This window comes from Fulmarus glacialis, unplaced genomic scaffold (assembly GCF_000690835.1).
Source record: "Fulmarus glacialis isolate BGI_N327 unplaced genomic scaffold, ASM69083v1 scaffold18185, whole genome shotgun sequence".
NCBI classification, from domain to species: domain Eukaryota; kingdom Metazoa; phylum Chordata; class Aves; order Procellariiformes; family Procellariidae; genus Fulmarus; species Fulmarus glacialis.
Genome location: NW_009215127.1, coordinates 15,971 through 37,364, shown reverse-complemented (window position 1 = coordinate 37,364; position 21,394 = coordinate 15,971). Strand labels below are relative to the sequence as shown.

Sequence of the window (21,394 nt, the reverse complement as noted above, 5' to 3'; positions counted from 1 at the left end):
CTTTCTACTTATGGTTGGTCGAGCTCTAGATTCATGGGCAAGAATCGGACACATCTTGCTCTGTTTGGATTTTTTTCTTAACATGGCAGTAGGATAGAAACGATTTTCCCCCTTGGAAAAAAAATAAGTAAAACGAGAAACTTCCATTTGGGCTCATCCTCATTAAAATCTCTCATTATGAAATCCAAACTTGGGTCCTAAACTACTTGACAGCCTCCCTGTAGAGGAGGACAATGAGTTCTGTGGAGGCGGTAGGGCCATGTGCAGGAGGAATTATTTACCGTGACGACGACTTTTTTTCTTGTTAATTTTCAGAGACCTCTCTGGGAACCGGCTCACCACTCTGTCATGGCAACTCTTCCAGACCCTGCGGCTCTTTGAACTGTAAGTCCCACCCTGGAGATATCTCCTGGGAGAAGAGGGGAGGCTGAGTGGAGGAACAATTTCCAAATAGAGTTATTTTGAAGTCTGTGAATAATTACCTAAAACTCCAGTGGACAGCACCATCCTTGGGAGGGTTTCCCGGGTACGGGAGCACCAGAGCAGAACTGCTTCTCTTTTAACTTCACAGCATCTGGCTAATTAATGTCGGGATGATGAACAAGTCATGCTTGGGGTAGTAAACAGTTGACTAACCCTGGGAACACATTAGAAATACTTACTAGGCTGGATTTTGAGTGAATCTCCTCACATACTTGATCCTCATCTGTTGCAGGGTAGGGCTAACTGTTTTTCCTTAGCTCATGGACATGCTTTATAAGACATCCCTGCTTTTTAGGTGAATGACTCCCTTACTCTCTAGCAATCAGAGCACCTCCCAGCTCTGATGTGGGCGATGAGATAGTGTCCCTCCTGGGGCACCGGTGGCCTTCAGCCTGCTGAATTATTGATAGAGCATTCAGTGCTGTGCTTGAAGAATAAGTGGACACGAAATCAATGGAGCGTTGCCCTGATGACCTGTTTTGTTGAATTTTAGAAATAGTTGTTTGGTTGGAATAAAAAAAAAATATATATAAGATTTGTCCCAGAGGATCCTGGGAAGCTCCATTCATCCTCACTGATGATCAATAGAGCTGTAAGCTAGAAGTGACTTATGAAGGAATGAAGACAGTCTTTCAAGTGGGAGTAAGTGTGTTATCACTGGTGTTACTACAGTGTATTTTATTTCTGTCAAATTGTTAAATGAAAAATACTAATAGTGATATTAGAAAACAGAGAAACGCCCTTCTGATGGGGAATCTGGCTTGCAGAGTTAAAATGCTGAATTTGGAATTTGTTCCTCGCTGATTACAGCTCTAAATATTTTTCAAGCCTGGCTCAGGTTTCAAGTTTAATAGCATGAGTCATTTGTATTCTTAGACCTTTACTTATTGTCATTGCACTGTCTGGCAAAACTCAGATTGATGGTTGTTACCCAAGAGAGACCCAAGAGTGGAGGAGCAAATGGGGCTGCAGTCCTGAACTAGCAGCACTGGCAGGGCCTGGGCTAACGGTGAGCCTGCAGATTAATGGGGATGCTTCCAACAGGGCTCCTTTTTATGCGGCTTTGTTTCATTTGGCCGTATTTTGTTTCTTCAGGCATGTCCCAGGTCTGCCAGCCCAAGTCAGGCTCAAAAGACCAATACCAGCCACAAAGGGAATTGAGATGCTGTTGTTTGGGCAGCAAAGTGTACTTATCCCCACCTGATAAAGAATATATCCGTTGTCCTGCTATGGTGATCCTGACAGGGAAGCTGGTGTGCTTGGGGTGGCTTTGGTCGGTGTCAGCAAAGTCATTTGGGGCCAGCGCTCTGCAGCCTGGCAAACGTGAAGGACATGAATTACTTGGCACAGCTGGAGCTGTGCTCAGAGTGGTTTTCTCAGAGATAGCAAGCCCTGACTGATGAAAGAAGTAATGCAGATGAAAATGGGGGAGGTCATGGGGCTGGTTGGTAGGGAGAGGTGATGGGCTGGGAATGCAGCACTGATGTGATGTGAGGTGTCCACAGTGTCCTGCGGGAAGGCTTGGCACCACGTGGGGCTGGAGCCTCAGCCAGACATCTCCTGTCACTGCGCTGTGAAAGGGGTCTTGGCAAACAACCCCCTGGCACGAGCTCCAGTGATCAACTTAGACCTACAAGTGTGCATGCCCGCAGGGTCTGGCTTGCTGTTGGCTGGGCTGGAGTAAGGGCCTGATCAAGTTTATTTTTTCTGAAGAAACGCTTTGTCACTGGTGCTTCCTGACAAATTTTCCTTTGTCTCTAAGGACACTCCATCCATGTGAGCAGAGGTAGGACAGTCAGTACCAGAAAGAAGAACATGACGATGCTGTTCCCTAAAGCGTAACAGGAGAGGGATATTTTAGCTGGTACCACTGGGACATCGGTGTTAATGGGGCAGGGGGATGTGCCTGCAGTGTCCTCCCTGGGGCCATGAGACTGTCCTGCTGAGCTTAGGATTTGTTTGAGAGAAGACAGCATGGAGGTGTAGCCTGAACTATGGGCTCTGAATAATCATTCACATAAAGATGTTGGGAATTAAGGTAAAGACATATGTTATCTACTGTGGGCTGATCGTGGTCCTGAGTGCTAGAAGGATGGGACCTGTTGACGAGGAAAAGCAAATCCCCAAGATTGGGAGAAATTAGTAATGGATGCACAAAAGTGGGAAATATTGTATTTTTTTAAGAAATGCAGAGGATGGGTGAGTAGAAGACAGATTTTTGGCATGCTGAGCTCTGAGGAGGCTTCCAGAATCTGGGAGGGAGACAGAATACATGGCCCACATAAAGTGAGTGTGAAGCACTGGTGAAAGCTAGAAAGGGAACTGCAGACTGACATCAGCCAAGGACTTGATGTGGAGCCAAAACTCTCTGGAAAGGAAGAAGGCAGTGAGCAGCAGAGACCGATGCAGAGGCAGCAAGCCTGAGGAAGACAGGCAGAGCAGCAGCACTTGTGCATGACCGTGGAGAGGCCAGAAGTCCCCAGGGACAGATAGATGCTGGCAAGAGTCTGCTCTTCCTAGAGGGTTAGGTCTACGGGGAGGGTTGGTGGGACAAGCAGGTGCAGGTCTGCAGTGGTTCACCAGAGGCACCCTATTGAGTACCAGTGCCCCAGTGCTACCAGGCAGTCGTGGATCTGGAGGGAGGATAGTCATCGAAGGCAAAACCGCGACGTGCAGCGAGGCAGCTTGGAACAGTGGAGCATGTGGGAAGGGAAGAGATGGGAGGATCGTCTCCGGGAGAGTGTTGGGAGGAGAGGAACTACAACTGATGTGACCTGGAGATTGCCAGGGAACATGAGACCTGACAAAGCCACTCACGGTGAACATGGAGGAGGAAAGAGCAGAAGACTAATGTGAAGATCATACCACGCTATGAGAGCAGGCAGGTGGATGGGAACTTGGGGCTTGAAACAGGTGCCTGGCTGCATTCAAGGCATCTCAAGCTTGGGAAAATGGTATTGCTTTAAAGCAGAGTTACTTTTCTTGTCACACAGAGCTGAGCTTTTCCCCTGCTGACTCACTAAAGGAAGGATGGCAAAAATGAGGCACACTTCCAAAGAGTACTATCTTTTTCTCCTCCTGGCCAGAAGCAAGGCTTGGAATGGTTTCCAGTAACTGCAGCCCTAATTCCCACAGCACCTTGACCGGCTGGGCTGACCTTGACCGGCAGGGCTCGAGCTAATGTGTGCACAGCTCTCCTAAGTCAGATGCTTCCCTGTGCATACTCAGCTTCAGACACATGCAACAGCTCATAAACATTGGCCTTTCTTATCCAGAAGTCACAGCTGGTTTCCTCTGTCATGTCCTTGGCTTCCTTTGTCATGTCCTCAGAGAGCATAGGGCTGACATTTCAAGAAATTCCTTCCCAGAAAGACCTAAGGCTCTGGATCCAATTACGTCTTTGGTTGTATAGAACCTTGTAGTCCTGAACATCTTGCTGCTCCGCCTGGCCCATCAGCATTTCTAATACCAGCAGTCCCTGCCAGCTTGCCCTGCAGTAGATTTCTGCAACGCTACAGTAAGAGGCTTTGGTCGGGATGGGGCACGGCAGCATCTCTGTTAACGTTATGAGTTCAACTTAACATCGTCTGTGCCTCTAGCTTAAAAACTTATTGCCGCCAACAGTCACATTAATAGAGTTGTAGCTAGGCAGTGGGTCCTTGCCTGCTCTCTGCATTAGCTAATTCAGCTGTCGCACGCCACGCATCGCTCCCTGTCTGAGTTCTTTCCTTTCTATTCCATCCCTTTCGGGTAGGGGTTTGGAAACAACAATTCTGGCTGGACTGCCAAAAGAAGCCGTGGTTCTGGGAAATAAATAGAAATGAAAAACAAAAATAGGTTTTGTTCTGTCTTTGCTGGGTGCTCTTTGGTTCTCAGGCTTAAGGAAGCGGTCTGAGTCCCAAGGTAGGAGAATGTTTTAATTGCAAGTGTACGAAGCCCTGACAGCAGTTTTATGTGAATCAAAACAGACAGGATAAGTGTGGCAAGGATCTCCACTGCCCTCTGAGAGGCTTTAGCTGCAGACAGCTTTGTTTTAGCTGATGAGTGGGGAGGCATGGGACAGGGCGTCTGTCTCATCTAGCTGCCTAGCCTGCAAAAAACCTGCTCTGTGTGTGTGTGAAGTCCTGGCTGTCCCAGTACATACTGGGATGCTCATGGCATCCCTCTCCTGCCCTGGTCCACCTTGGTGTAGGCTGTCCAGGCAGTTTTGGCAGGTGATGGGCACAGCTTTCTGCGGGGAGCAAAGCTGGGCTCAGCCAGGCACTTGCAGCATCGCTGTCTCTGAAGAGTTGACTTGGTGCCCGGATGGCTCTGGGATTTCAGCTCTGTCATTGTCCCCTCGAATGGTAGTGCAGGGCATGATTGTCCCTGTTTTCCTGTGTCCCAAATATGAGTGCCCACTGTGTGAAGGGGCTGTGTCCGGAGCATGCCTGGCTGCAAGCCTGTGCTTTGCCTAGGGGCTGGTGGGTGGCTCTGGCTCATGTGAGGGTTCAGTCCCTTTTCAGGCCAACTCCTCGGTGCAGAAAGCAGCTGTGCTGGTGCAGAGAGACCCCAGCTTGCTTGTGGCTGTAATACTTTCTCACAGGCGTTTTCAGTTTTAATGAGGCCTTCAGAAGGTGTGGGACAGGTGCACAGCGCCTGAACACCTGTAACCAAGTGATGCTTTGGCAACTTTTCCAGGCTAAGGCTACGTGCGAAAAATGCCCTTTGGGTTTACTTGTCTTTTCCAGGAGTAAGCTGTGCTGGATACATCTCATGAGAAGGAGCCCCTCGGCTTAATTCTCACTGCGGCACTGCTGCAACCGTAAGCACACGACAGCAATGAAGACCTCTTGGCTGCCCCGCTGTGCCTTTCAGCACCAGTTGTTGTCCTTCCCGCTGTGATGGGAGGCATCTTCACAGCACATGGCGACGACTTCTGGCCCCACAGTGTGTTTTGGCCAAAGGGCACCTTGTGTTCTCCAAGGTGCTGCTTCTCCTTGAAGAAAGGGGAAGCAGGGTCGTAGGTAGCGATGACATGTTACAGAAGTCATGGGAGGAAGGGTTGGAAGGAGCTGTGGCCCCTAATGATCCCTACAAGCCCCGAGGCTGGGGCACTGATGGGATCTGAGGAGAGAGTTGGAGGTTCAGGTTTTTGGGTAGGTGCAGGACAGTGTGAGCATAGAAATCCCTGTGCATCTCTCTGGAGGGCTGGCTGGCATGGCAGGGCAGGCACCGAGTGAGGAGGCAGGGCAGCTACCACGTGTGAAGAGTGCTTTTGCTATGTGTGTTAGGGAAAACGGGTGCATACATCTGTGCCCCTTCTACCCGTGGTGCCATGCCAGCTGCCGGTGGCACTTGGCACATCCAGCCAGTGATGGGAGCTAATTTGTGCAAAAGTCCCTGTGGGGGGTCTTGAGCAAGTTACATCACTGATGTTGGGGCAGGTCCTGGGTAAGTTCTGCCCTGAAGCCCGCTGCTCCTGTATTATTTATGGGCCTTCATGAATTAGCAATGGGCCGGGAAGGCTGCCGTCTGTTACTTACAGAGCTGCTCTTAAGTGCTAGGACAGCAGCTTTCCCCGGCAGCCTCATTTTGTGAGGATATTTGCAGCAGAGCAGAATTTCTCCCCCGTTGCCTCTGAGCTCCCCCAGCTCCCTGCCGGATCCCAGGGTACAACTGCGGTTACCTGATCTGCCCTTAGCTGAGCCCATGGCTCTTACCCATGTGCCATCCCATGTCCTGCTGGTGGGGATGACCTTGGGAGAATCCCCAGGGGAATGTGGATTCGTGGCCATGCTGAAGAGGATGCAAAACCTGTGCGAGGCACTGGCAGTACCTGTCGTAGCATGCAGGGAATGCCTCGTCATTCAAATCACTGCACTAACCTGCTCTGGTCTGTTAAATTTAGTGCTTTGGCCTTTGAGTCACTTGTCTGAGCCTTGTACCTGTCTTGCAAAGGTTTACGTGCTTTTGATGGGAAAGGAATGAACTAATGAAAAGAGTGAAGTTTAATTTGGTGTCTGTTCTAGGAAAAAAAAAGGTCAGATGGCATCTTGTTCTATAAGAAGATTCAAAGTGACATCAAGGGTTCAGGTTTAACACCCCTGGGTGCTACCAGAAGATCCCTTCTCCTCCTTCTCTTTTTGCAGTACTGTATTAATGAAACAGCAGCTGCACATGTTTGGAAGGTTCTTTCCAAATCCTGTTAGTTGGTGGAATTAATTTTGTAAAAGCAAGCATGAATTTTGCAGTAACACGTGGAACAGACCAGAAAAACAGCTTTCCCCTGTATGACAGGGGGACCTAGATATTGCATGAAGCTACCGTTTGACCTTTGGAGATGCTCTTCTGCTTTGGGATGACTGAGCTCGCCTTTTGCAGTGCTGGCTCTCCTGATCCTTACTTTCCTCTGCTTCACAGTTAGATGGGGAGATATTTTGTTTGTTCAGGTTGTATCTTCTGTTTTGCTCAAATTATCGTTGCAACCCACGTTGGTAACTCTGTCCTGGCTGAGCACTGGGCTCTCCTCCCTGCTGGGACCTGCCCTCCTTGTACCTCCACAGAGAGCTGCAGGGCTTTAAAAATGTAAATGAAATGGGTAATAGGTTGGAAAATCAATTATAATAAACATTCCTGGTATATAAACTACGTGTAAGTGTGTTTTAAATGAAGTACGTTAAAGGCGGTGCTTTTTTTCCATTTCTCCTGGCCAGGTCAGCAGGGTCTCAGTGCAGTGCTGTTTGATTTGATTAAAATGCATGATACCCTGTGCATTAGCTCGTGTCCTGGGTCACCAGGAGGCTGTGTTCCTACAAGGTACTCGGGAGAAGAGCTGCCACCTTCACTGAGCTCTTGTGGAGGCTGGAGGTGTGCTTTGCCCAGCAGGGTCTTGGACCTCCACTGAAGTGGGATTTGAAGACATGAATCAATACTTTAGGATAGCGGGGAGCTGCCTGCTCCTTTGCTGCGGGATGAATATTTTGGGTGTCTGGATGGCTGTGGGACTGAGCTGCAGATGTGCAGATCTTGCGGTGAAAAACATTGTGTGTATCCACGTGTTGCCCTAGGAAATGTAAAACCTTGTGTGCGTGTGTGAAGGAGACTCTGTGAACACATGGATGTCTTACCTTGGTCACTCTGGAGTTGGGAGAGACGCAAACAACGTGTGCCAGAAGAGCAGGCAAATAACATGGAGGAGATTCTCCCTTAGCTCTAAAGGGCCCCTTGCACCCGCATGGTGGTCATCCTCCTTGGGGAGCCTGGAGCCGGACGAAGGCTCTGCTCATCCTTCCCCACCCCACCGTCCTTTCTCACGCTCTCTCTGCCCGTAGGAGACTAGAGAGGAACCTTTTTAACTGCAGCTGTGACATCCGCTGGATCCAGCTCTGGCAGGAGAAGGGTGAGGCGAACCTGCAGTACCAGGAGCTCTTCTGCATGAATATGGATGCTGCCATCATCCCTTTGCAGGAGATGAACATCACCCAGTGCGGTAAGGCCCATGCTGGGCTCCCGGGGCTGGGTGCATGGGAGGGCAGGAGGGTGCTAGGAGGGAGCCCTGTCCTATCCAGCACTTCTAGTTCAACCATTCGCTTGGGGAACATGGTGTAGCAGAATCTCACCATGCGATTAAGAGCAAGACAATTGAAGCTGATTGGGGGAGTCTGTGGATTAAAAATAGAGTATCTGTGTAAGTGTGGGGCTGTGTGAAGGTATCGGGTCATTTGGGGCATTTCCTTCAGTGTGATGCTGTTGCTTGGCAAGGTGTGTGTGTGATGAGTCTACGTGATGTCTTGAAAAAAGATATGTTTCATGTTGCTCTTCTCTCTAACAAATCCTAGAAACAGCGTATTGCTAAAAGATGCTGCCACCTTATCTTTCATAATTACTCTTAGGAAATACACATCTGTATTCATTTTCTTTTGTTTTTTCAATTGAAAGCCCATGTCTGTAGGGAAGAGGTAGGAGTGACTTTATATCTCTTTCCCTGCTGATGTTTAAAAGAGTCCAGTGGCCCCAGAAGCAACATGAGGCATGTTCAATAGTTATCCCTTTTCCCTTCACCTTGTTCACGCATCAGCTGCCTGTTTGGTGTCAGTTTTTGCTCTGCTATTGCCCTGCTATTGTTACTGGAAAGCATCCCTTGCAGAGTAAGGGAAAGGAGGTGTACCTTCAACAGAACAATTAAACTGTCTATACACAAGCAGCTGTCAAACTCGTGGGCTGAAAAAAGGAGGAAAACCAGAGGTTTCCCTTTTGTGATGATCGTTTCTCTGTTCTAGGAATTTGGGTTTGTTTCTTATAGCAGTAGTAGACAAACAGCATGTACATTTGGATTTGCATGTTTTTTTTTTTTTTCAAGTTCATGATGTCCCTTTATTAAGCTCTGGAAACTGGCCAAAGTGTGCCTGCATGTGGATGAACTAAAAAGATTTGAAAGACTGCTGTAATTTCCTCCCCGCATGGGAAGAACAATCTGCAAGGATTAGAGGAAAAAAAAATCCTTAGGGATCAGGGACGGGAGGAGAAGGTGACTCCATCAATGATGGTATTAGACTTGAGGTGACAGCAGGGTGCTGATTTGGGAACACAAGTATGCTGGTATGCAGGGTGAGCACCTCGTCTGACCTCGCGGTCTTCTGGAAGGGAAGGGAGCCACACCGATCTGCTTTGCTCCAGAGGAGAGTCTGTCTGTTCAAGTATTAATAAGACTCAAGGGATGTTGTAACAACAACCCTTTTGTCTTTGTCCTTTGGTGCTGAGAGCTGGCGTGGCTTGGTGTGGCCACGTTTGATACCAGCTTAACCTGGTGAGACCATACGTGTCCCTCCCATCTCCTTCTCTGCTGTTTCCTGCTGCCCCAGCAGGGCCACCTATGCAACTTTGCAAGGCCTTGACCGCTGCCCCCTTTCTTCGGGCATCCCCCCAAATCAGTGCAATGTTGCTTCCCTCCTGGAGTCACTCCCTGATGGCAATGAAAGGATGTGTATCCCTATCCATGGCTTTGGGTTGGCATGATGGGTGCTGCTGCCCTACAGTGGGAGGGGACCATCGGTCAGTTCCCCCCTGCCCTGCCTACCCCATTTGCCTCTACGATGAGCCTAGAAAGCCTTTCCCATCCAAAAAGGCCGTTTGCCCTTCTTGTTGCAACCAGCACTGTCTTGTTTCATGTTGCAAGGATATTTGGTGCCTGTGGCGGCAAGTAAGGAAGCGGTGTAAATCAGAGCCACCATAAATCAGTGAATCTTTCTGCCACCACCAAGGAAGAACAAGGGCACCTTTTATTAGGAGAGCTGCAGTTAATATGAGGACACATCCTTGGTCATCTTGTCTTGATTGTTATAAATTAGAGGGACACTCTCCTCGCCCGGAGTACTAGGCACTCTGTGCCTTGTCTCTGGAGGTGGGAACACTTTGGATCCTCTCCCAGCTCACACAGCTTTCCTGTCCCAGGTGACTGCCCTCGAGAGCAGCTTCTGTGGGAGCAGAAGAGATGGGAAAGCGGGGGGTTGTCTGAAGGGAAGGACAGCCGGAACTGGACACAAATCTGGATTCAAGTGTGATGGGAGGGTTTGTTCAGCTGGCACATCTCCAGTGTCTATGCTTTCCCTCGTCTCCATGTCTCATCCTTCCCTTGGTAGGGCAAGGCCATGCCCTCCTGCTACTTATCCCAGGGTGCTGGAGGCTGATTTTGGGAAACAGCTTGGCAGGATCTGGGTCCACATGTGTGCACCGTGCAGCTGGCTGTAGCAAACGCTGCTCCACACCTGAGTGCCTCGGTGTCTGGCTCTCCTAGACCTCCCCGAGATCAGCGTGAGCCACGTGAACCTGACAGTGCGGGAAGGGGAGAATGCCGTCATCACCTGCAACGGCTCAGGCTCGCCGCTGCCCGACGTTGACTGGACGGTGGCCGATCTCCACTCCATCAACACGCACCAGGTAGGGACCACAGGACCTCGGTGCTGCCTGCGCCCGATGTGGCAAGGGCAAGGCAGCTGCCATGGGTTCTCCAGGTCCGTGCATGCAGGGCAGAGAGTCAGGTAGATGGTGGAGACTGCTATAAGAAACGTGAAATGGTTGTATCCAAAGGTAAATTGAGGCCATGCCTTATCCACATGAGAACCTGAGAACTACCTGAAGGCAGCAAAACCTTCCCTCTCTATGGCTGGAAAGTGAAGATGAGATAGCTTCGTATCTCAGTGCTCCCTAATTGAATTAACTCATGTCTCTTCTAATGAAACTACCTGTTTACAGAGGTGTCTGCAACAGCTGTAGCTGAAATAGGCAGCTAAGTAAGCTTTTCTAGAGGCAAGCCATATTTATCAGTGCTACAGCGCTGCAGCTCTCCCCCTCCCAGTAGATAGTCTTCCCCTCATCCAGATCCTAGTTGTTCTTGGATTTTGGAGACCTTCTCATGTCTTATGGGGAAACTGGGATCCTTAGCTTCTGCGGGCAGGAACAGGGAGGAGAGAAGCCAACAGACACTGATTTCTGTCTGTATTTCTCTCTGGGACTTTTAGACCAACCTCAACTGGACCAATGTTCATGCCATCAATTTGACCTTGGTGAATGTCACCAGTGAGGACAACGGGTTCCTGCTTACCTGCATTGCCGAGAACGTGGTGGGGATGAGCAATGCTAGCGTGCTGCTCACCGTCTACTGTAAGTAGCAGTGGAGAGACCTTGACCGTATAGAGGCTGGAGGGCTGCTCTGGGAACCGTGTGAATGCATGGCCACTTGCTACCTGTGACATACTGGTTTTGTGGATGAGGATTAGGAGCTGAGCACAGTGAGGAGGAGGTGGATACTTGCACAGTTCTCTCTTAAGGGTTGGTATTTTTGCTTTCCTGCTGCTTCCATTAATGCAGAAATGTGCACTAGAGCAGGGAAGGAGCGTCAGTGCCACACTGGTGGTGGACGTTTCTCCACCTATTTCTTGGAAGATCCAGCCTTTCCTGCTGCTTCCATTAATGCAGAAATGCACACTAGAGCAGGGAAGGAGCGTCATTCCTTCCTCCACCACACTGGTGGTGGACATTTCTCCGCCTATTTCTTGGAAGATCCAGCAGAGTAAGGAAAAGCTGTAGAGGGGTTAAAACTCTGTTTACAAACACAGAGTTGCTCGCCCTGATGCCATGTGAGAGGTTAAATGTCACCCTTGCTAAAGCCAGTGTAAATCTTGCCTCTGATTTCAGGGCTGCGAGCGCTTCCTCCCAGATCTGTTCCTACAAGGTTGAGCTGCAAACGCCGTGTAAACATGCACATGTCAAATTTCAACTGTTCACTTTTAGCTGCAAGTAGCTAAACTTTCTCTGTGCTTTCTAATATAACTTAACACAAACCTGACCTTAAGAGGAAGTTTACACAGCTTTGTGCTCTCAAGCAGCTGAGATTTACTATATGTTGCTGTGCCTGTAATATTTGCCCTTACTCTGTAGTTTGAAAATCTATCCCCCACCCCAACCCTGCCAGGTAGAGCAGAGACCCATGTGGGATTCCGGCTAGTCTTGGTGAACCCACGTGCGTTGCATGTCCAGCGCAGTGCAGGAGCCACTGTAAAGACAAGGGGTCACAGGGGATTGGAAAGAGGAAAGCAGATGCTTTACTACTTTCATCTTCCTCCCAATAAGTACTATTGATGGATTGAAGAGAGAAGGTAATTAAAGTCCGCATCAGCTCAGAGGTGATTGGTCAGCAGGCGGGTGTTTTTTGAACTGCTTTTTAGCATTTTTTCCTCCACACCTTAAACACCACGACGCCAATGCCTGTTTTCACCTGTGTAATCCTCTTAAGCTGCTGACAGTTTCTGCTACCCCTGCTCTTGTTGCCCAGACCCATCACTCACGCTGTATTTTCACGCTGAAAAGATCTGGGTTTGTGTGTGTAGGTGGCTGCCTGTTTTGAATCCTCCTTGCCAGGAAGATGTGAACAAGCCACATGCAGATCTAGGCTTGCGAGTGAAAGGAGGTGGCTGGGACATGGCTGTGTGGTTCAGGGTAGCTGGGTGCTGGTGGGAGAATTTTGCTCAGCTCCAACCAGCTCTTCACCTTGTTTTCTTCTACCACCTTCACTGCCTGAAAAATTCACCGTCTTTTTTCCAAAAGATGGGTCAAAGTTGGTGCATTGTTTTTGTTCCTTGTAGATGCCCCATGGATTGTCTTTGCAGCTGGACGGTACCAGGAAAAGGAGAGTTTTAGGGAAGACCCACATCTTTTTGCGTCCTTCATCTTTGCACAAAATTCTGTTCTTCTAGTTCAGACTTTGCCAGCCTTGGGGTTTGGGACCTTACATGTAGGCGTTGTAAATGGGGTTTCAGAAGCGATGACAGAGCAACATTTGAATTCTTGGGGTGTCCCGGGGGCGGGGAAGACAATGAGTATGCAATAAATTGCAGGTGGAGTCTCTGCTTTTCTTTTCCCTCTCCCACTCTACTCCCTTTAATTAAAACACCCCTGGAGGGTATTCGGCGGGTGAGAACTCCTTTGGGATATTCAGGCAGTCAAAACCCCCAAGGACAGGCAGCCGCTGAGGGATGTTTGCTTCCACAGCTATGCAATCCAAAATTGCTCAGTGCGACTGGAGAGCTCCCAAGGGGCACCTTGCACACGTGTAATGTAACAGTGCTACGTCGCAGTGTCCTCCTTAATGGGGACAGGCAGCCTCCCTGTGATCCCTTGAGGGAAGGAGAGCAGCAGTAAGTGTGTAGACTGGGCAACTCCAAGCTTAATTATTTCTGGGCTGGTGAAAGGACCATCCCTGTTGTTAATTTGTACCCCTTGTTCACGAGCCCAAGAGAACTGGCTGCGGTTCAGAGCCTCCTTCTGGGGAGCGTGGAATGGTTCTTGTGACGTAGTGCTGCTTCTTTGCAGATACCCATGGGAAAGAGTAGAAGGAACAAGGGAATTTGGAGGTTGTGTTTTCAATAAGCATAATTTCCATGGTGCACAGAGACGTGATGTGGGTGGAGGTGTGCTGTGAGCCTGCCATGTTTCTCTCTGCTAGATCCCCCTCGCATCCTAACCCTGGAGGAGCCGGTGCTACACCTGGAACACTGCATTGCATTTGCAGTGCATGGGAATCCAGCTCCCACCCTTCACTGGCTGCACAACGGCCAGGTCCTCCGGGAGACAGAGATCATCCACATGGAATTTTACCAACAAGGGGAAGTGTCTGAGGGTTGCCTGCTCTTCAACAAACCCACTCACTACAACAATGGCAACTACACGATTGTGGCCACCAACCAGTTGGGCTCAGCCAATCAAACCATCAAAGGACACTTCCTTGAAAAACCCTTTCCAGGTAGGATATTCAGTTTATCTCATTAGGGTTGCTTGCAATCCAAAGGTCTTACTATGGTCCCACCAGTAATCCTTGCACCTAGACAAGGCCTTGACAACCCAAGTTGGCCTTTGAGCAGCGGGTTGGAAGAGGTGACCTCTGGAGGCCTCTTCTGACCAGTATGATTCTCCTACTCAAGTGTGCTTTGGTGTCATAACTCTTTAATGCAGAGAGAGACTAACTGGTTTAGATATTTTTGTTGTGTAATATATTCTGCAATGTTTTGGTTTGGTTTTTTTTTAAGATCTTTAGGGATTTCAGTGAGAAAAGGGTGTAGGTTTGGTCAATTATTTTGGATCTTGTCTGGGGTCCCCTGAAGAGGTTGCCCAATATTTTGGGAGAAAGTTTTCTTCTATGTAATGGCTAGTTATAAGCTAAAGAAAGGAAAGCCCTTTAAAGTGATGCAGCTCTTCCCTTTTTTTTTTCTTCCAGCTTGCATCTGTGAGATGATTATAACTGGATGCAGCAGTGTCAGGATTGTTTTCTTTCTGAATATGACATGTGCAATTCCAGGATGACAGGTCTACAAAAGATGCGATAGCTCAATTAGTCGCTTTGCATCAGTTTGCTGGGATTTCTTAACTGAGTGTTTGGAATTCCCTGTTGTACTCCCTAGTGATTCAGGGCTTAACTGCAAAAAAAGCATTTGAGGACATGAAGATCCAGCTCTGGGGAGCGCAGTAGAGACTTTTGTGGTGACCTGTCTGCTCTATACGAGCATGGAGGGTCTGGGTTTCCTCCCTGGCATTGCAAAACCACACTGGCCATCATGGAGTTAAGATCTGTGCACGCTGCTGCCTTCAGGAACGATGCCACGAGAAAGTGGCAGCTGTAAATTGGCCCCTGCAGCCCAAAAAATCCATCAAAATAGGGCGTTTGCTAAATATAGAAAAATACCAATGGTACTCTCATTTATTATTTATATCACACCATATATGTACACAGAGTTTTCCCACAGGTCAAATATTGTAAATGCAAACCCAAATCTCTGCCTTGAAGATCTGACAACTGAACAAATGAGCTGATATGGATGGGAGTGAAAAATTTATAATCAGGCTTCAAGGATGATGCCCCGTTTGGCTATCTGACCTATTTATGTTTCCTGCTGTCGGGGCAGAAGAGCAGCTTATCAAATGTAGGTGGGTGCAGAGAGGCACAGGTTTGCAGTCTCAGCTCTGTTAGGTCCCACCTTTGTGACTCAATTTCCCCATCTGTGAAATGGGGACAGCTCTTAAGTAGGTGATGGACCTCTAGAAAAGGGGGCAGATCTGCTGTTCTGGAGAGCTGATTTTGGAAATGGATCTGAACCATGCTGTGATGTGGGAAGACACGTTGATGTTTGAAGAGCCACTTGTGTCAAAGGCTCTTGGGAGAATTCATTTGTGCGAAATATATGTAGAATACTGCCCTTGCGAGTGCAGCTTCACCCACGCCTTGTACGTGTTGTTGGTGTGGAGTTGACCCATTTCTTTTATTTCTTCTGATCTGAAGTCCCAAGCCGTTCCTCACCCTGGCGGACCCTGTCAGCCCAATGCAGGATGTAATTTACTTTCCTTGAAGTTTGTTGCTCTGTCCACTGCCACAGCTGACATAAACACTCAATGCAGCTGACATTTATAATTTCCCATTTGAAGGTGGATTCTTCCAGAAAATGCCATAAATTGAAGGTTCCCCAGTGTGGTTCATTCAAGAAGCTTATTGCCTATAGCTATTCACATGTGCAAGGGTTTTGCTCTCATTACCTGGGATGAGATTATTAGTCTTAATTAATTAATGAAAGCATAGTGCCTGGAAAACTTCCTATCAGCATAGAAAAGGACCAGTGACCACGTTTTTTAGAAAGCCCTGGTCTGCAATCTCTTGTTGGTACTGTGCCAGATTGTGCTTGCCAGGTTGAGAGGAGAAAGGTGCTGTTGGAAGCTGAATGGGAGCTAGGAGATATGCCCCATGCCACATCCCGCTTCTCTGCGATGTTGTGGCTCTAGGAGCCAGGGCAGTGGCTCCCAGGACAGATTTGTGTCATCTCCTGATAAAAATCTCATTGCATGTTGTCACTGGCATCTCTACCATAGGCTACCATCTCCTTATTTAATCCACAAAGGTTATTGTACCTACCTCCACACCTTGATGAGTGTTGAGTTCTTTGGAAACTTCTCACAGAACTCAAGTTGGCTGACGTTTCTTGGCTATGTTTTATGCTTTGAAAAATAGGGTTTAGTGGGAAAAACTTTTTGTGGGTTTCTGTTGAATTTGCTTAGTCCAGCAGAGAAAAACGGAAAGGGGAAAATACAGAAGAAGCAAGAGTTTTACAACTAGACTCTCTCTGCTTTAATAGGAAAAAAAAGGTCTCCAAATGAATATTTCTTCCTGTTTTATTTTTTTTTCCTTCCCCTCTTGCCAGAAAAAGCCAAGGGAAGTAACTCTTCTGCTTGACTTGAAAGAAAAATATTTTTTCAGGTTTTTTTTCCCCTGGTTTGGAAAGCTGTGTTTGTCAAGCGGGGGTTGTTTTACGCTTCCTTTCCAAACCTCACCCGTGCTTCAGCATGAACGTTTCAGCGTCCTTCCAGGAGCCCTCTGCCAGCAAAGCTGTGTAAACTCCAGTTAATATCAGGCTCAATTTCTTACATGGGCGAGTGAATTGAAAGCTGACGTTGTTCTCATGCTATGTAAACTGAGTGTCACCGAGAGCTTTAGACCTCATCATCTGGGGCCTTGGCTGCCTTCAGAGCTGAAGGCGCTTTACTGAATAGACTGGAGCAGTCAAGTGGCTGACAGCAGGAACTGGTGCAGCTATCTTGGGCAAGAGGCAGCTCTAGGACAGCTACAGCCTCCACGTCCAGTTCAGATGCTATTAGCTTTCATGAGTGGCTCAGTAGGCTATTGAGGGAGCCCAGAGGAGGTCTCTAACCCACTGCCCCAAGGTGGACTGTCCTTCCTGGGAGCTGGTCCTTGTCCCTGTAAGACTTTCTCCCTGAGCAAAACCTGCTTCTCTCCCCTCTACCTCCATCCTGCTGAGCCCATGTGTCTGCTGAGCTTTGCTCACCTGCTGAAAGCAGGGTTGTTTAACGACCGTTCAAAAGTCTCCATACAGGGTGCTGCTAATTGTTCTGTTTTGGCAGTAGCATCCCTCCTCTCCTGTTTCAGCCCTGCACAGTTACCCCTGTGCTCTCCATCCTGACCTCCAGCATGTCCTGCTGGCACATTTGCAGCAATTTCCAGTTACAGTTGCCCATACAGGACAAAATATGAAATGTTTTGGTTTCCTGGGCTCTTTGGGGTGGTGGAGTGTATCTGAGGCGGGTTGAGAATGAGACCACTCTCCCTTTGCTATGTTGCTAACTGTGTTGCTTCTCTCTTTGTCCTTTCCACAGAGAGTACAGACAACTTTGTCTCAAGTAAGTGTCTCCTTGCCCTTTGCGTACTGTGGGTGTTTTATTTTTGTGGTTCCCCCTGCCCTTCTGTGATTTGCGTGCTCCTGGAGGAAAAATCAGGAATCCAAAAGCAAGTTGGTGGAGGCAGCACAAAGCCCTGGCGTCCCCATGTGTGAGCAAGATGGCTGCGGAGCTTTTGATCAGTTGGGCAATCGCTAGAGCCCAGGAGATGCTCATTTCTCTCTAGTGATGTCCTGAAGAAGGTCCCATAGTGGAAATGACAGTCTTTGAGGTCTTAAATGGCAGGGCTGGAGATAAATATCACTGAAACTCTAACTGGTTGGTTGTAGTGTAGTGGAAGGGGTCTTAACTAGATGCGGGCTGGTCAATCCCGAAAGCAGTTGTGTGTCATGGCCCATTTACAACATGCTCTCTAGTGTGCACTGGGATGAGAAGCGGGACAATTTCTGTAGTGTTTCCTCAACAGATTCTTTCTTCTCCCCATCTACCCCACCCACCCCCCCCAAAAAAAAAAAACCCAACCCATCCAAGTAACTGTTTCTTTGGATCAAGTTCTGCTGGAGTCAGTCTCGTGTTTTAACCCTACTTAGCCCAGTAGATTTCTGAAAACTCTAGGAGGCAGCTCAGCGGCGGAGGCCACCCACCCTAGGACACCAGGCACCCAAACGTTTCTCATTTGTGAGGTTGGAGTGACATCAGCGTTGTCCTGGTCTGTGTTTTCTCCGCTGATACGCACAGGGAACTCTCTGATGGTTGATTTTGGTGCCTTCTGAAGTAGAAAGTTGCAGCCTCTGTTAGGGGTGAACTGGATCTCGTTAGGTCAGGCGCTGCCATTGGGGACGTGCTGGTGCCTTGGGAGTCCCATGGGAGCCATGTTGAATTTTTCTCCTCGGTGTTTTGGTTTCAGTCGGTGATTATGAAGTGAGTCCCACCCCACCGATCACTGTGACCCACAAACCGGAGGAGGACACTTTTGGGGTGAGTCCTGTCCTCTTCTCTACAGAACTGTTTTGCATGTATTTCTTGTTATTGATGACTCAGTATTTACATTCCTGTGCTGTTTTGAGGTGTTTGCAAGGAAAATCTCTTCTGTTGTGACTCAAGACAACAATCAGAAGGATTTTGTGGCTTGTGTCAGACAAATAAAATACTGACAGGAACCATCTGATCCTCTTGAGTCTGCAGTGTGGAACCAGGGAGCTCTTTGAAAATAAGGCATCCTGTGAAGTTGCTGCTGGCAGGGTCAGAAATTCTCACTCTAAAAAAGTAGCACCCAGAGAACAAACAAACAGGCAATTGTGTGTTTCATGCTATTATTGAACTGTTAAGTTTAGCCCTGTGAGGGACTCAGATTTAGCTTGGTTCAATTTTGTCAATGCCAGTTTGCCCTCTCTCCTGCTCTGCAGGGCATGCCAAAAACGAAAGAGGAAAGAAAGCCTATGGCTTATCAGATCTCAACATTATCTTTCTTCTGCAGAACCCAGGTAGAAAAAGACAAAAAAATCATGTAGAAATATTGGGAAAAAAAATTAGCATGTTACACAATTGCTCTAATTATGTGAAATTTTTAAGGTCTTGAAACCCACCAGGTGTTAACAGAATGAACAAAACTCAGTCCAGCTTTGTTTCTGTTCTCACCCAACTGAAAATCTCCTGTAACTGAAGTGAAAGCTTTGAACAGTGAGACTGGAGTAATAATGTGCACTGATTATTAAATATAAAGCACAGAAAACAAGCTGGGGGATGAAAATAGAGCGTGGTAAAATAAAAAATTTAAAAATATCGTAGCTAATGTATCAAGGGCAGGGAAAAGGGTTGCAAAATGAAATTACTTTTTCTTGGTTAAATGATGTATTTTCTATTATAGCAGAATACAGTTTTGTAAAAGGAAGCGAAGTCTAAATGCATCACAAGACCCAGTACAGGAGAACAATTGGACAAATGCCAAAGAAATTGTTGTTTACTTCAATGCAATAAAAGTATCTCGAGCAAAGACTTGAAGGAATAAATATTCATAAATATTAAAATAAGCCTGGGATTGTAAACCCTTTAGGGCAAGGAGATTTTCTTTCTTCTGCTTGTACACTGACACAGTGGAACTACAGTTCCAGTGAAGGACTTTGGACACTGTTATAGTATAAATATTTACTACTAAAAATTACAATAAATAGGGAACCATTAGAGGCTTTAGGAAAACCAAATGTTTTTTGCGGAAAAAAACCAGTTCTATTTAATTTCTTCTGTTTTTTTTTTGTGGTGTGTTATTTTCCCTCGTTCTTTGTACTGAGGGATGTTTGGATGGAGACAGAGTTGCTCTTTCTAAAGAATTTTCTGCTGCTCCTGTGTGTTCCCAGCTCAGGTTAGTATAGCTTTAGTTGTGACGTCATGGCACAGTGGCGATGTCACAAATGGAGGCTCATGATGTGGTGCAGTGAAGGGAGAGCCCAGACACTGGACCAGAGGTCCTCCTTCCCTGCAGGTGTATGGATTGAGAGGCTGGGGAGAACTGATGCCAGAATGGCATCGCTGACAGGGAGATCCCAAACCTCCCAGTCCTGCAAAACAGCCTGTGGTGCTTCCAAGCTGTGCCAGAGCCCTTTGCTTTTGCTTATGTTTTCCTCCACAGCTGATATTCACAGGGCTGCAGCAGATGGTATGAGCCTACGGAAGGGTTAACTGGGCAAGGAGGTGCTGTATTTCCAGTCTAGATTCCTAAATTCTTCTGTCTTGACTCTAAGGCTTTTTCCTTTCAGGTTTCCATAGCGGTTGGGCTGGCAGCTTTTGCTTGTGTCCTCTTGGTCGTCCTCTTTATTATGATCAACAAGTATGGCCGGCGGTCCAAGTTTGGGATGAAAGGTACGTGCAGTCGCCTTCCTCTAGCAGGAGGCACCTTCCAGGATTGCCCGGCTCTTATAGCACACGTGGAAAGGTGTTGTGGTTTTATTCCTACATTGTCAGTATTGGTACAAAGAGAATGTTGTCCAGCCCTCTTCTGTTGGTTGAGAGAGTAACGGAGATATACAGGCTGGTGGTTCTCACCTGTATGTACTTCTGCTGGGCAGAAGTATGCGTGTGTTTTCCTTACCGGTATATAACTGCATCTGCAGGTTGCCCAGAAGAGCTTTGAGCCTGTTCCCTCCAGCCATGCGTTGAGGGAGTTGTACTCAGGAGAGCATGTTCTTGGAGGAAATCTTTTTTGCGGACCTGATGATGCATGGGTTTCCCCTTGTGTCGCACTGGGTGCAGAGCGCAGGGTGTGAAGGGAGAACAGAAGGATGTGAAATTGGTTTGGGTTCTGTTGGAAAGGCGGGTGCACCCATTCTGTGCCTGTCTGTGAATGGGGACCGAGACGCTGCTCTAAGTTTGTGAGGTCCATGCCGGGAAAGCAATTGCTGACCTGTCTTTCAGCAATGTGGAAGGTCTCTTTCTTTTGCCTCTCTGTTGGAAGGTTTCCTTCTCTGCGTCATTAATAACCACTTTAGGAGCTATTTCAAGTGTCCTTGGTAGTGATTGGAATACGAGAAGGCGTCTGATGTTTGCCAGGCAGAACTGGTCTCTCTGTCCTACCAACACCAAGTGCTGTGATGTGATAGAGCTAATGCCAGAAGAAAGTAGATGACTCTGTGCCATCTGTTTTCTGTGACTCTGCTGGTATCTCCAGTTGGGCAGCGTTGGTGGCGCCCAGTGAAGGCTGGAAGAAGAGCCTTCACAAAGTAGTTCCCAGGCTAATTGGTGGCTCATGCATGCACCATTTGAAGCCAGACTTTGACAAACATGAGCTTCTTCCAAGCCTCCTGAGTTGCAGCCTATTTCCTGGCCTTGCCGGGGTCTGCGGTGCAGGGCAGGTTGATAGGTTTAGGAACGTTTCTTACGCTTGCCTGGGGCTTTTTTTGCTTTACGGAGACATTTCCTGAGTGGGTCCAGATGGGATTCTGGCTGGAGTTTCCCCTATGCATCCTATGGAGATGGAAGACAGGACATTTAATTAAATAGCAAATATTCTACACCAACTTAGCAATATTTAGTCCATATGTCCAATGATAAGAACCATCTGCTAGGGTGTACTGACTGGTGGGTGGAGTAGAGGAATGGAAGACACGGTTCCTGGGATCTATTCCCAGCTCTTCTACTGACTCACTTAGTGTCCGTAGGCAATTAGCTGTCTTAACCTCTGTCTCTGGTTTAATTTCCCCATCTGTAA

General features: G+C 47.9%; 1 protein-coding gene across 1 annotated transcript; it reads left to right on the top strand.

Moving 5' to 3' along the window:
- Positions 1 to 315: 315 nt before the first annotated feature.
- LOC104077557 (NT-3 growth factor receptor) lies at positions 316 to 20,049 on the top strand (the record flags this gene model as incomplete). The annotated part of the gene is made up of 8 exons (XM_009578838.1): positions 316 to 384; positions 7,797 to 7,954; positions 10,259 to 10,401; positions 10,983 to 11,124; positions 13,466 to 13,762; positions 17,173 to 17,196; positions 18,101 to 18,171; positions 19,947 to 20,049. Coding segments are annotated over 8 exons (1,007 nt in total), but the record flags the coding sequence as incomplete, so codon positions are not given.
- Between the last annotated feature and the right edge of the window lie 1,345 nt (positions 20,050 to 21,394).